Here is a 16,296-nt window from a genome sequence, read left to right as displayed (position 1 = left end):
GTCATTCATTCCATCCCAGAGAAACCATCTGCAGTTATACAAGCATTGCCTATGACTTCATTCCTAGAGTCCATCTCTATTTTACAGAATAACCTTCTGCTTGAAATCCTTTCCTTATTTGTCAGAATATATTCTTATTTTTTATAGTATAATTTTTATCTTCATGGCAATCATTTTTTTCTGATAACAGCAACTATTCCTAACTCATGGAGTTCATAAATACTTTTAAAAAATAATGATAAAATATGTGTCAGTAAGCTTATTGAGATTGGCATTATTAAGTGAACTCTTTTGGATTAACGTAGTCCGGAAAACGAGGTTCCAACGTATGAGCGCGCTCTCGAAGTTCCATTGTCTAGCGTGCAACTTGGCTGTCTTATAGCTTAAGTATTGTAGTCCGGATAAACGAGACAACAGTGTGTAACCGGAGTATCGTAGTCCGGATTAACGAGGTAAGAGTGTGTGACCGAAATATCGTAGACAGGATTAACGAGGTAAGAGTGTATGACCGGAGTATCGTAGTCCGGACTAACGAAGTAACAGTGTATAACCGGAGTATCGTAGTCTGGACTAACGAGGGTCCAGTCTATGACCAGAATATCGATGTCCGGATTAACGAGATTCACGGCAATGACATTCCAGTGTTCACTCACATACCAACACGACACGGTCTACCCTCTAGTGTCCCAGGGTGGCGTGTGGTTTTGTACATTTTTGTCAGGGATCTGTTGTGACCCACGGCGAGGTTATCTCGTGATCAGACAACCTTAAACCCAACAGTCACATGCGTTTTGGTTAGGACATCAAATAAAACAATTATACAGCTTTATCTTATTTACATTTTAGTTTAGATATATATGTCACGTTAGCCAGTGTTTTAATCATAATGACAGCAATAACATACACAATTTTATTGAAAATAAGATGGAACCGAACATTTAAACTTTAATTTTATAATACACTTTACATAGCTCATGCCAGGTTAAAACACATCAAATGCTCGACTCATTTAAAAAAAATGCTACATGAATTTCAATTCCGTCCTGGACATATTTGTATTAAATTCATCAGCTGCCCAATAAGCATTTGATGACGTCTACATAATTTTTACCAAAATTTTAAAAAAAAAGCAGCAAATATCTGGTCGGATTAAAGCTATCCTCGTCAAATATTACCCTGTACTACATTAAACATACAACTTCCATTGTCGATTACTTTATATACAATATCAATCAAATATATTTTATACAATTTTTTGCATACACTTATAATCATATATAAATATTATACCGATGATGTTTTATGCATACATTTTCAATCAAAATTATTCATAGTCTTCATCGAAAGTATCTTATATATACACTTTAATCCGTCAAAAGTATCTTATATATACACTTTAATCCGTCAAAAGTATCTTATAAGTATCTTATATATACACTTTAATCCGTCAAAAGTATTTTAAACAAAACACATTTTCCATCTACGTCAAATATTTCATTGACAGTATATACTTTCATTCAAATATCTTTTATAAATGTAACTGAAATAAATGTATACCATACGTATTCACTCCCTATCAATGATACTTTACACATGAAATTTATCATAGTATTTTATACATTACCTACCCTTTTCATAAATGACATTGAATATATAAGCTTTCCATTGATAATATTGTCGTTAATAAAAAAAAAACGATAATGTTTATGTTCCTGTTTGATAAGAGAAATATAGAGGTAAAAGTGTGATATTTATTTATTTTCACGAAAATTCGAGAACAAAATATTGACGAGTTCAATTCAAGCTAACAAAACATTTCACAGTTTCAAACAAAAAGACAAGGTCAAAGGTCAGTGTGGTATTTCGGAGATTGATAGAACTCCGACAGCGGAACACACGCTCGTGATCTCTACTAAACGATTGACAAGCAGAATTGAAATAGTTGACTTATCAAATAACTGAAATAGAAAAATTAAAAATCAATTAAAATCGAAACAAACGCGAACTGCAGATGTATTGTATGGATTTGACTAAAATTTAATTAAGCGTGGACAAGATTGATTATTTTTTTTACCTCCATTTAAATCCGATATGCACATTTTAGAAAATAAATTTTCGGTACAACGCACATAGAAATGTAGAAATTTCTTCTACCTGTAAGTAAGGTGAGGAATACCATGTTTTATCCTGTGAATGGGTATTGATTTCAGAGTTTCTGTTCTATTTATGCTGTTTTTCTAGTAAACATTTTGAAGTTTTGTGTTCATTTTAACAGTTATGTGTTAAATTCGAGGTAAAGCATATTCTTAATGACACGACAAAGATAAGTTAAATTTGGCAGAGAATAATTGGAAGATCTGCGTACGGGTCACAGGTATGACATGTGACCTGTCCACAGTGTTAGATATTGTTTATGGAGCTTCTCACACATGTATTGGAGTACAAAACGCGGAAAGCATACAGGGTACCCAGTACAACTCGTAACAACACTCAAACAGAGATACAAAGGCCATATCTGTTTCAATCGGCGAGAGAAAGAAAAGTCTGTATATTAGAGCTTTGAGGATAGAAGAGTGAGGGAATAGTTAGCCCGTAATTACAGAGGATTAGGTGGACCAAAGAAAACTAGAATTCCAACAAGACTTCTGGACCTCTAGTATTTACGGCTCCCCGGTGGAACAAGAAAGAATTTAAATAACGCAGAAACCATTCTTATACTACAATTGCTGAAACACGCTTGCTTTACGTTGAACGTTTTTTTTCTGAAGGAAGGATTTCTGAAGGGAAACACCTCTTCCGTTTGGAAACGGAGTAAAATGTGAAAGGTTAAAACAGTTGCGCATTTACGTGTGATTTGTCGAACCAAGGGTAAATTGTGTGGATAAGTATCCGAGGACAAGGGTAAATTGTGTGGATAAGTATCCGAGGACAAGAGTAAATTGTGTGGATAAGTATCCAAGGACAAGGGTAAATTGTGTGGATAAGTGTCCGAGGACAAGGGTAAATTGTGTGGATAAGTATCCGAGGACAAGGGTAAATTGTGTGGATAAGTATCCGAGGACAAGGGTAAATTGTGTGGATAAGTGTCCGAAAATCATCGTGTCGTGACCTAGAACTACTGTAGACCGATTGTTGGAAAACCTTAAGGACATGGTCAAGCTATACAACACCTTTACAAGACAGGGCATATCGGAAAAATATGGGATATTGGGTCGATAGACATTGACCTCAAGATAAAGTATTATAAGTTAGTCTGACAATAAAAAAATGAATATCTTAACATTAAATGCAAAACACGATGAAAGGGAAACTACAGCATAATTATAAAAATACATTAGTACTGAAAAAAGATGCGAATCGTTATAGAAAATTAATGTGTTAAAAAGTTTATCTTATACAAGCATAGTATCCTATAATCATAATGACGTTACAATTTTATAATCCTCAAATAGACTGCGTAGTACTAAATAAAAAAATCGTAGATATATTCAAAAAAACAAACGCATTTTCTACTGAAATTACAGGAAAGTTAGCATTAAAATGAGGAACACAACAAAGATCGTCACACAAATATACGTAGATTAAATTGATAAATTGATGTCGGAAACTATTTTAAGAAGTTGAATTATTAACGTTGCATATTTTTCTGCACAAACAATGACATAACATTTTGATTTTTATGAACATGTCAGTTGCCAGTTTAGTAGGTGTAGTTTTGATCTACACGTTAAGTCATACGCTACTTGAACTAGAGTAAAATTCCTAATGTCATTTAGAAAGATGTACACTGTTGTGTGCTGGCGTATTACTATAGCGATGAACCCCACGGTCTGTTGACGATAAATTGACAACAATTTAAATAATTCACACATTCATTTGTATATATCTATATACGAATGTATATTATATGCATTTTTATACATTAGCTTATAAATACCCTTATTGTAATATATGTTATAGTTTTCGACGTATTTTTGCGGAATCTACAGCGATATGCCCTCGAGACACTCCGGGAATGTTGGGGTAATTTAATGTACCCGAGTTTATAGCTCAATTGGAGCTGGTGTCTGGAAATTAAATCCGGTGGTCATCGACAAGCCCTGAAACTATTGTCCAGTGAATTTATGGTGGGACAGTTTGCACCTATTAGGGAAAGTCATTGTCCGCGTTCTGTGATGTGATTCTCATTGGCTGTGGAACAAATTGGACAGTGTTCGCAAATTACACTCACGTCCAAGTCGCCTCGCTCGTCGATGGCGGTATACCAAGGTTAAGAAAAGTGATAGTTCTCCGGCCATAATTCGTGAATTCCAAGACATAAAAACGGATTTAATGGTATGATTTGACGACTGAATAATGACGGTGACATGGTCACTACCTTGGACTAATGCCAGAACACCTGACCAGTCCTGCTGATGATAGGTACTAGGGATCCACAGGTTTGACCGCGAATAGGTGTGCATGTCTTCCGTTTCTACCCCAGAGCGTTGTGTCCAGATGAGGGGGAGTGGGATGGACTAGGATGCCACACATCTACATTAGAGCATTTAATTGATTTTAAAGGCAGTATTAAACAGTGTTGGAGTGTAGAGACCTTCAGCAAACCTATCTTTAACAGGTTTACTCAGACGACACCCGGTACAGCACATGTACCGTCAGCCAAGCATACAGCCATTATAGCCACTATAATATAGAGCTGTAGAATTTTCTACGGAAACGCTACTCATTCTAAATAATGATATTTCGGAGAAGGTGAATTACCTTTCTCGGGTAGTGGACAAGCTTTGAGTAATAGAAGGTGACTTTCCCTATCCCTGAGGTCGCCTGATTCGATAGGTGGTCGGACGTCGGCTGCCAGTCAATCACCGAGGAAGGCGGCCCTTACCTATCCGTTACGGCCCGGCTCGAACGGTCCCGATGGGGAGATACAGGGACGTACAGCATAATCAAAGTTGTATATAAATTTCCATGATGTCATCAGCATCACTTTGGAAAGAAAAAAAATACGATAGTTGTGGTTTACCTAAACTATTCACTACTATATTGGTGTTGAAAGCGTATATATATATTTAGAGGAAGGCTCGGTGAAAGTGTCGGTACAACACGTGGTGTGTTCGGTGGAGAGATATACTAGCTAGTATTTACGCTCCTCGTACCGAAACGTGTGTGTTTTGTTAAGTTCAAAAAGAAACAGATATGATTTTATCAAGAAAATGTATAACAGGGTTATATTCTCATATTAAGTCGAAAACTGAGAAAACGGGCAGCCAGAACAGTGTCTACAATAATTTGGCAATTTAAATGAGAGTTTTGATTTTTTTATTGAATAACCGCCCAGTCATATCGGCGAGAGTGTTGGATAATTGTCAGTGAAATAGTGCCATTGACATTGGAGGTTGAATGAGGATAGCGAAGTAGGAGGAGGAGGAGAGACCTAGTATACACACAGCAGTAGGGGCAGTAACGGACTACCGGGACCGTCACACACACGGCGTGTAATCAGTGAGATAATTACCCTGCTAATTATCACAACAAATCATCCGACACCCCTATTGTCTACGAGTTGACAGGCCCTTGATGTAATAATCACAGGCGATCAGAAAGATAGACCGATTTGACCGGAACTGACTAGAAGTGGTCAAAGGATTAACACCTTTGAGTTTAATTAACACACCCGAGGCTCTGGACAAAGGTGTAAAAAACTTGGATCTCTACGTCACTAAAGATAAGAATGACTTGACCATTACGTCAGTATCGCGAGTGACGGATTCGGGGACGGAACTGACAGTAGGATTACGACATGTGAGGCCATCACAGAACATCATCTTGGCTCGAGGAAATAAGGGATATAAAATGCGAGAACTTTTATTTATTATTTTAGTTTTAACCGCAGCTTTTCATTTCGGGCAAGGCAAGAAAACAAAGTTAAAGGGAACGAAGTGGTGGTAAGTATCTGACAAAATTTATTATAGTAAAATGTAATTAAATATAATATTATATAATGAAATATCAACATGATCTATATAATGAAATATCAGCATAATATATAAACTTGAATATTTGTGTAATATTATATATAATGGAATATTTGTATAATACTGTTATATATACTATAATATTAGTATGATATATATACAAAATGTTCGTGATGGTAAATGTATATAAACAAATTGAGTTATATTGATAAAAGTAAACAAAGTTGCCATATTACACTGAAAATAATGTATTTATGCACCATAAACACTGTAAAACAATGTATAAAATATACATACACTTTGAAACAATGTATAACATGCACAAAACGCAAATACTGTAAAACAGTGTATACAATTTACATATACTTTGAAGCAATGTATAATATACACAGAACGTAAAAATACTGTGACACAATGTATAAAATATACACTCAACATAACACATTTACACTCACCGTAACATAGTATTACAATGTACACGATACACCGTAACATAGTATTACAATGTACACCGTAACATAGTATTACAATGTACACCGTAACATAGTATTACAATGTACACCGTAACATAGTATTACAATGTACACCGTAAGACGGTAAAACAATGTTTCGTATAGAAGTCATAAACGGTTCATAATCATTGAATACAATTTTGCTAATATAACGATTTACTGAGATCTCTGATGTGATACGGTAAAAATACCAATATATCATTAATTTAATTGCATTCAGTATTGAAAATCGACCATTGGCGAAGTGATTATTTTCGTATTAATTATGTTAATCAGATAAATGTGCGTATTTTACCAATTAATACGATTCAATAGTCTTGTACCGATCAGGTAATCAATATATCTATATATATTGGCCTATCGAAGATACCAGTGGTTACTACGCAGTATGACGAACGTTATTCTATTATTTGATAACACCGATCTGAACAGTGTCGTTTAGGTATGTCAATTGATGCCGATATTTATGTTAATTGACAAAGTTATTTTAATGTTGGCATTTCCTTCAAATCAAAAGTAGATAACAAAAAAAAAAAATGGTGCACGAAAAAGAAATCTTATCGTTATCAGAAAGTCCCAGACTTAATCGAATTTATTAATTTTCATATTAGTCCCGGAGATAATAATTGTAAGAAGATGAGTTACCGTAATTGCTAACGAGGGCAAGAGTCGTCGATAGTGATATCTTAATTTTAAAGTCAAATATTCAGGTCACTAGCACAGGATGATCGAGGAACTGTTAGTGTAAATGGCGAGCGTTGTCATCCTGCTAAAATAATCCGGTATAACTGAAGATTAGAGACACACGATGTTAAAAATTAAAATTTGTTTTACTTCATAAGAATGGTTGCGTGAGAGCAAACATTTTTAACTGCAAAAAACGGCATCAATATGTTCGTATTATTTATGAATTTCTTCTTACATTATGATAAAATATTTAAATATTAAAAAATAGAGAAAGAAAATGCATTTCAAATCATATTCAAAATAAAAAGCTACAGCATATTTTTATAGCTAAACAAGTTTAACTTTTTGCTAGAAAATAATTAGACAAATTCCCCTAATGATGTAGAAAACTCTGATAAAACAAATACAAGGGGGAATAAAAGGATGGGAATATTGACACAGTTACAAGGACTAATTCAGCATCTGTATCACAGGTGTTGTGTTGCACGTGTTTATAAAAATAGTGCGAAACTAACAGGTTGTCAGAGTTAGGCTCAGAACCAAAGGGGCAGTTGTACTCCGTGACCTGCACTCATCAAATGACAAGTTAGCTCAACTATAGATAACAGCTTCTGTGCTCACTAACTGGACTGATTGAATCAGGATACTCTGATATACAAATACATGATAGGGTCCGCCCTAGGGAGCCAGTGGGGGCTGAAGACCTTGAACAAACTCGGTCATCAATGCAGTTATTTTAATTCAATTTGAATCGGAAGAAGAGTTTGCAAAGAAGGTTTAATCACATACTTTCAAAGTACAACGGAAATAAATCAACATTAGATCTATGAATATGTATAAATCAAATGGAATGTCGCTTTCATTACAATATTTATTAGAACTCTTAAATGATAATCTATCTCGTAATTGATTTATACCCATATGGTGCATAACTAATATGTATAGCGTAGGAAAATAAAATATAAGTTTGCAGTTTATCTAAATTTTGCTAATTATTATGCGATATTAAAATAAAGCAGCCTGAAATATAACATCCTATTTCGTTACAAACAATACTTAGCTTTAAATCAAGGACAAAGTTAAAGAAAAATGCTGATAGATAGATAGATCGATAATTAAACAAACAAACAAACAAAAATAAATAGATCAATAAAAAAATAAAATAAAAACACATGCAAAGATAACCCAAACGTTACAGTTTACGTTACGACAACAACCGTTGTCATTGATTCAACTCCAATAGACTATACATTCATCAATATAGAAAAAAGAGCTAGAATATTCTGTTTAAAATCAATAAAAAATCAATATCTAATTTGAAACCGCTGTTTAGAAAAAGAACATACTAACATACCATTTACAGTAGGTATAATAACAAAACAATATCAATATTTTGTTTAAAAATAAAACTAACTACCATTTAGGAGAAAATATAAATATAATCAATAAATTGTAAAATTAAAACTACTCGACCAATTAAATAAACAAAACGTGACGTAAATCGGAAATTCATTAACGTTAGGAATCACTTTTGTAATTATTTCATTGAGAACGTGAGGGTGAACTCTAGCGTTATCGTTAATGATCGAAGATCGAAGATCGCCCTCTAATCTAGTGGTTTAAGCCGTGGCTATTAATTAGCCGGTTAGCATGCTAATAGGTCCTGCCGTCCTGGTCTCGTCTAGATCAACAGATATACACTCACTCCATGCAAATCATGTATCCATTCTAGCTAATTTTGGTATCTGTGACAAATATCTAACCATTTTTGTGCTTATCTACACAACGAGGACAAACCGCTTGACAGCTATCCCCATTTTTTGCGTATCATTAAAATAACTTTAAAATACCAGGTCGTAAAAATATTTTTTACTCGGGATTATTTGTGGATATGTTAACCGTTTGATAACCTTATATCTACACCCCAGTACAAATCGCTCAAGTAAGATTTATAAATTCACGTCCTACCCCGGGTAGCTTCCACAAGGCTAAATGACACATATAGAGGCGTGTCCAAAAACCCATTGCCCCTCTCCCAGATTTAGACACAATCTTCTCCGGCTAATCACCCAGAGTTAACTGTCTTTCAAGTTTAATTCCTTAGGGATATTTAGTTTCCAGAGCGGGTTTGTAACTTGATGTGCTATACTTACTGCAGATTGCGAGCCTGTCGTCCTATACACCTCAGCTCGTCCGGGTTGTTAGCAATCGACACTTATGTTCATGAGCCGGTGAACTACACAACGGATGTTCAAGGATATATGAACTCCATACCTTATCTTCATAATCTATGAACGGTTTGGTTATCAAATATATTTCGGATTGTGTTTCCTAGTCACAAAAAGAGTAGAAATTTCCACCTTCTTCGGTAATATTTCCAATTTTCATCTTTTGCATATTTATTTGTATTCCGAATGGAAATGAAAGTCGTCACTTGGCGAGGAAATAAACACATACTTTAAACACACAGAAAATAAACTTCATAATCCCAAATGTTTTACTGAAAGAATTAAAGTCCATTTAAAGTTTCTTAACCACAATATGAAGACGTGAAAAGTTGTAAACAAAAACGTTTAGTAATATTAGTCCGGGCGGCGGCAGCGATGTCCGGGACAATAATGAACATTTGTAAATACAAACCTTCAAATGTTGACAAGTCCCTTTTAAACCTTTTCAAAATGAATGTAAAAAAAGACGAACACCTGACGTGTTATATTTTCTGTGAGTTGCGTGTCCTTTACATACAGGCTGTTTTCTTGTAAACGCAAATTGCGCATCAAACTGGTGAGACTGGAGCCACAGATGCAGAGTCGTACGTTATGTTTCATTGATAGCCAGAGTTGTGAAGACTTTATAACACTATCTTGATTTACTTGTAAAACAATCATTTGTTCTGTGCTGTTGATAAAAGGAATTTCTCTTTAACGTTGCGCCATGAGCCAGGCTTTCATTGCCTCGCGTGCATGGGTTTAGTGATATTTTGCCCGAAGATCAAGGAAGACCAAACCCTTTGATGTATAGAGATCTAACAAGTCTTCTGTTTGTGCATCGTCTTTTCGCCTTATTTCTTCACTTCATTGAGTAAATAAAAAATAACAAATTTAAAATTCAAAGATCATTGCATGCGTTACATCTTTTACTGGTTTGTATATTGGCCAAGTACAAAAAGTATAATTTACAAAACGCCACAAATTCATGCCACATCTGAAAGCATACAAACGAGATACCACTTCTAACGACCTACATGCAACTAGAAACACACATGTATTTTTACTCAAATACATTTACACATATAGTCAATTCCAAAGGCATGGCTTTATGGGTGAAGATATACACTAGGAATCCTCTGTGATCTAGGCCTGCGGTAAATACCCGACGAACAGAATGGGATTTATTTCGCGTTTTACTCAAACCGTAAATATACTACAAACAGAATCAGAATTATAGCATGAATCCGTGAAGTTTAAAAAGCCTACGGTAAGAACCCGACAAACAGAATAAATCGTACTTCGTAGTTTACCCAAACCGTAGATATCCAACAAAGACAATCAAAAATAATTTCACGAATCCATGAAAGTTTAAAAGCCCACTGTAAGTATCTGACGAAACGAATGGGATTTATTCGTGGTTTTCTCAAATCGTAAATATCTCAAAAAGAGTTATCAAAAGCTAAATACACTACAGATAGAAGCAAGAAATGTTTCACGAGACAATCAAAGTTCTGACTGATACGGTAAGTACCGAAAAGAAGAAATCGCTTATTTAAGTTCAAACTCGTACAGTAAATATCAAATATCAGTTTCGATCAAGAAGTTATATGACTTGCCTTCAGTTACCTTCAGATTGGAGGCCGACCATGTCGTCACATGACTTGTAGGTCAGATTGGAGGTCGACCAAGACGTTAATGATATGTAGGTCAGATTGGAGGTCGAACAAGATGTCACTGATAATGTAGGTCAGATGGAAGGTCGATCAAGACGTCACATGACTTGTAGGTCAGATTTGAGGTCGACCAAGACGTCATCTGATATGAAGGCCAGATTGGAGGTCGACCAAGACGTCATCTGATGTATAGGTCAGATTGGAGGTCGACAAAGACGTCACATGACTTGTAGGTCAGATTGGAGGTCTACCAAAACGTCGCCTGACTTGTAGGTCAGATTGGAGGTCGACCAAGACGTCACCGACTTGTAGGTCAGAATGGAGGTCGACCAAGACGTCACATGACTTGTAGGTCAGATTGGAGGTCGACCAAGACGTCACTGACTTGTAGGTCAGATTGGAGGTTGAACTAGACGTCACTGACTTGTAGGTCAGATTGGAGGTCGACCAAGACGTCACTGACTTGTAGGTCAGATTTTGGTTTGATGGTTTGACGTTATTGACTGTAGTAAGTAACAACTGTAAAGGAAAACTTTAATAGAATCTGAAAAATAGTAACATCGAATCTGTATACTGATAACTCACAAGTGACCACGTCTCGCCAATGATATTTCAGGGAATGTGGACGTGATCTAATATTCTGGTTATAATATTGCTGTATTTTGATATTTTGGTCGCAAACATCCGCGTCGCCAGTAAATTGGATATTTGCGATAGTATTATCACGAAGCATATATCAAAATACAGTAGGGTTATCCATATTCCGATTCATAACAGCAAACGTATCGGCCTGCCGTGGGTTACTCACGCCAGTAACGCCGTATTGAGCTAAGTCGGAATTACATTTACCTTTAGGGGTGACGTTATAGTTATTGACGTCGCTTATTATCATTTCATTTCGCCGAAGGGACAGAAAATATGCGGACGGTATATCGTGTTTAAACTCTCGCAAATGATTTCGATTTACCAATCAAATGTTGAGTTACGTCACCAATTAACTATATTGAGCATGGACGGTTGTGGATGTGGATATGAGGTTATATGTGACTGAAAGATATATAAACCAAACAAATCGCTAAATAGAAAAAATAATTTGGCAGAAAACATTGTGACGTTCATATTGAGGTTATGTCATATTGACGTCATTATTGAAGTGACGTCACATTATACGAATAAGTTTAAAGTGGAACTTTACAATCCTAAAGTAACAAGGACTTACAGCAGAACTTTACAATCCTAAAGTAATAAGGAATTACAGCAGAACTTTACAATACTAAAGTACCAAGGACTTACAATGGAAAAGTAACAAGGACTTACAGCAGAACTTTACAATCCGAAAGTAACAAAGAGTTACAATGGAACTTTACAATCCTAAAGTAACAAGGACTTACAGCAGAACTTTACAATACTAAAGTAACAAGGACTTACAGTGGAACTTTACAATCCTAAATAACAAGAATTTAAAGTAGAACTTTACAATAGTAAAGTAACAAGGAATTACAGTAGAACTTTACAATCCTAAAGTAACAAGGAATTACAGTAGAACTTTACAATCCTAAAGTAACAAGGAATTACAGTAGAACTTTACAATCCTAAAGTACCAAGGACTTACAATGGAAAAGTAACAAGGACTTACAGCAGAACTTTACAATCCGAAAGTAACAAAGAGTTACAATGGAACTTTACAATCCTAAAGTAACAAGGACTTACAGCAGAACTTTACAATACTAAAGTAACAAGGACTTACAGTGGAACTTTACAATCCTAAATAACAAGAATTTAAAGTAGAACTTTACAATAGTAAAGTAACAAGGAATTACAGTAGAACTTTACAATCCTAAAGTAACAAGGAATTACAGTAGAACTTTACAATAGTAAAGTAACAAGGAATTACAGTAGAACTTTACAATCCTAAATAACAAGAATTTAAAGTAGAACTGTACAATCCTAAAGTAACAAGGACTTACAGCAGAATTTTACAATCCTAAAGTAATAAGGAATTACAGTAGAACTTTACAATCCTAAACAACAAGGAATTACAGCAGAACTTTTCAATACTAAAGTACCAAGGACTTACAATGGAAAAGTAACAAGGACTTACAGCAGAGCTTTACAATCCGAAAGGAACAAGGAATTACAGTAGAACTTTACAATCCTAAAGTAACAAGGACTTACATCAGAACTTTACAATCCGAAAGTAACAAAGAGTTACAATGGAACTTTACAATCCTAAAGTAACAAGGACTTACAGCAGAACTTTACAATACTAAAGTAACAAGGAATTACAGCAGAACTTTACAATACTAAAGTAACAAGGACTTACAGCAGAACTTTACAATCCTAAAGTAACAAGGACTTACAGCAGAACTTTACAATCCTAAATAACAAGGAAATACAGTAGAACTTTACAATCCTAAATAACAAGGAAATACAGTAGAACTTTACAATCCTAAATAACAAGGAAATACAGTAGAACTTTACAATCCTAAATAACAAGAATTTAAAGTAGAACTTTACAATCCGAAAGTAATAAGGAATTACAGTAGAACTTTACAATCCTTAAGTAACAAAGACTTACAGCAGAACTTTACAATCCTAAATAACAAGGAATTACAATGGAAAAGTAACAAGGACTTACAGTGGAACTTTACAATGCTAAAGTAACAAGGAATTACAATGGAAAAGTAACAAGGACTTACAGCAGACCTTTACAATCCTAAAGTAACAAAGAGTTACAATGGAACTTTACATTCCTAAAGTAACCAATCCTAAATAACAAGGAAATACAGTAGAACTTAACAAGGACTTACAGTGGAACTTTACAATCCTAAATAACAAGGAATTACAGTAGAACTTTACAATCCTAAAGTAACAAGGACTTACAGCAGAGCTCTACAATCCGAAAGTAACAAGGAATTACAGTAGAACTTTACAATCCTAAAGTAACAAAGAGTTACAGTGGAACTTTACAATCCTAAAGTAACAAGGAATTACAGTAGAACTTTACAATCCTAAATAACAAGGAATTACAGCAGAACTTTACAATCCGAAAGTACCAAGGACTTACAGTAGAACTTTACAATCCTAAAGTAATAAGGAATTACAGTAGAACTTTACAATCCTAAAGTAACAAAGAGTTACAATGGAACTTTACAATCCTAAATAACAAGGAATTACAGTAGAACTTTACAATCCTAAAGTAACAAGGACTTACAGTGGAACTTTACAATCCTAAAGTAACAAGGAATTACAGTAGAACTTTACAATCCTAAATAACAAGGAATTACAGCAGAACTTTACAATCCGAAAGTACCAAGGACTTACAGTAGAACTTTACAATCCTAAAGTAATAAGGAATTACAGTAGAACTTTACAATCCTAAAGTAACAAAGAGTTACAGTAGAACTTTACAATCCTAAATAACAAGGAATTACAGTAGAACTTTACAATCCTAAATAACAAGGAATTACAGCAGAACTTTACAATCCTAAAGTAACAAGGACTTACAGTGGAACTTTACAATCCTAAATAACAAGGAATTACAGTAGAACTTTACAATCCTAAATAACAAGGAATTACAGTAGAACTTTACAATCCTAAAGTAACAAGGACTTACAGTGGAACTTTACAATCCTAAAGTAACAAGGAATTACAGTAGAACTTTACAATCCTAAATAACAAGGAATTACAGTAGAACTTTACAATCCTAAAGTAACAAGGAATTACAGTAGAACTTTACAATCCTAAATAACAAGGAATTACAGTAGAACTTTACAATCCTAAAGTAACAAGGAATTACAGTAGAACTTTACAATCCTAAATAACAAGGAATTACAGTAGAACTTTACAATCCTAAAGTAACAAGGACTTACAGTGGAACTTTACAATCCTAAACTAACAAGGAATTACAGTAGAACTTTACAATCCTAAATAACAAGGAATTACAGCAGAACTTTACAATCCGAAAGTAACAAGGACTTACAGTGGAACTTTACAATCCTAAAGTAATAAGGAATCACAGTAGAACTTTACAATCCTAAATAACAAGGAATTACAGTAGAACTTTACAATCCTAAAGTAACAAGGACTTACAGTCAGACTTTACAATCCTAAAGTAACAAAGAGTTACAGTGGAACTTTACAATCCTAAACTAACTAGGAATTACAGTAGAACTTTACAAACCTAAAGTAACAAGGACTTACAGCAGAACTTTACAATCCTAAAGTAACAAGGACTTACAGTGAGACTTTACAATCCTAAAGTAACAAAGACTTACAGCAGAACTTTACAATCCTAAAGTAGCATGGACTTACAGCAGAACTTTACAATCTTAAAGTAACAAGGACTTTCAATGGAACTTTACAATTCTAAAGTAAGATAGACCTACAGAGGAACTTCAAAATGTAAAAAAAATATGGAAATTCAGTGGAAACCAAAACAGCAAACTTTTACACCCTACAGTAACTAGGACGAACAGTAGAACTACACATCCTACAGTAACTAGGACGAACAGTAGAACTACACATCCTACAGTAACTAGGACGAACAGTAGAACTACACATCCTACAGTAACTAGGACGAACAGTAGAACTACACATCCTACAGTAACTAGGACGAACAGTAGAACTACACATCCTACAGTAACTAGGACGAACAGTAGAACTACACATCCTACAGTAACTAGGACGAACAGTAGAACTACACATCCTACAGTAACTAGGACGAACAGTAGAACTACACATCCTACAGTAACTAGGACGAACAGTAGAACTACACATCCTACAGTAACTAGGACGAACAGTAGAACTACACATCCTACAGTAACTAGGACGAACAGTAGAACTACACATCCAACAGTAACTAGGACGAAAAGTAGAACTACACATCCAACAGTAACTAGGACGAACATTAGAACTACACATCCTACAGTAACTAGGACGAACAGTAGAACTACACATCCTACAGTAACTAGGACGAACAGTAGAAATACACATCCTATAGTAACTAGGACGAACAGTAGAGCTACACATCCTACAGTAACTAGGACGAACAATAGAACTACACATCCAACAGTAACTAGGACGAACAATAGAACTACACATCCAACAGTAACTAGGACGGACAGTAGAACTACACATCCTACAGTAACTAGGACGAACAATAGAAATACACATCCTATAGTAACTAGGACGAACAGTAGAACTACACATCCTACAGTAACTAGGACGAACAGTAGAA

General features: G+C 34.8%; 1 protein-coding gene across 2 annotated transcripts in view; it reads left to right on the top strand.

Moving 5' to 3' along the window:
• The first annotated feature begins 3,834 nt into the window (after positions 1-3,834).
• Positions 3,835-16,296, top strand: part of LOC110462039 (protein Wnt-1-like) — a 52,909-nt gene continuing 40,447 nt past the window's right edge. Inside the window, exon 1 of one of the 2 annotated variants that reach the window (XM_021515826.1) lies at positions 3,835-5,945. In XM_021515826.1, coding sequence (XP_021371501.1) covers positions 5,854-5,945 — 92 coding nt within the window. In that variant the 5' untranslated portion in view covers positions 3,835-5,853. The remainder of the gene's footprint in view (positions 5,946-16,296) is intronic. The other variant, XM_021515818.1, reaches the window with a different exon arrangement.

The sequence above is a fragment of the Mizuhopecten yessoensis genome, unplaced genomic scaffold (genome assembly GCF_002113885.1).
Source record: "Mizuhopecten yessoensis strain PY_sf001 unplaced genomic scaffold, ASM211388v2 scaffold1419, whole genome shotgun sequence".
Lineage (NCBI taxonomy): Eukaryota > Metazoa > Mollusca > Bivalvia > Pectinida > Pectinidae > Mizuhopecten > Mizuhopecten yessoensis.
Note: the sequence above shows the minus strand (reverse complement) of the source record. Positions and strands in the feature narration are given on the sequence as shown.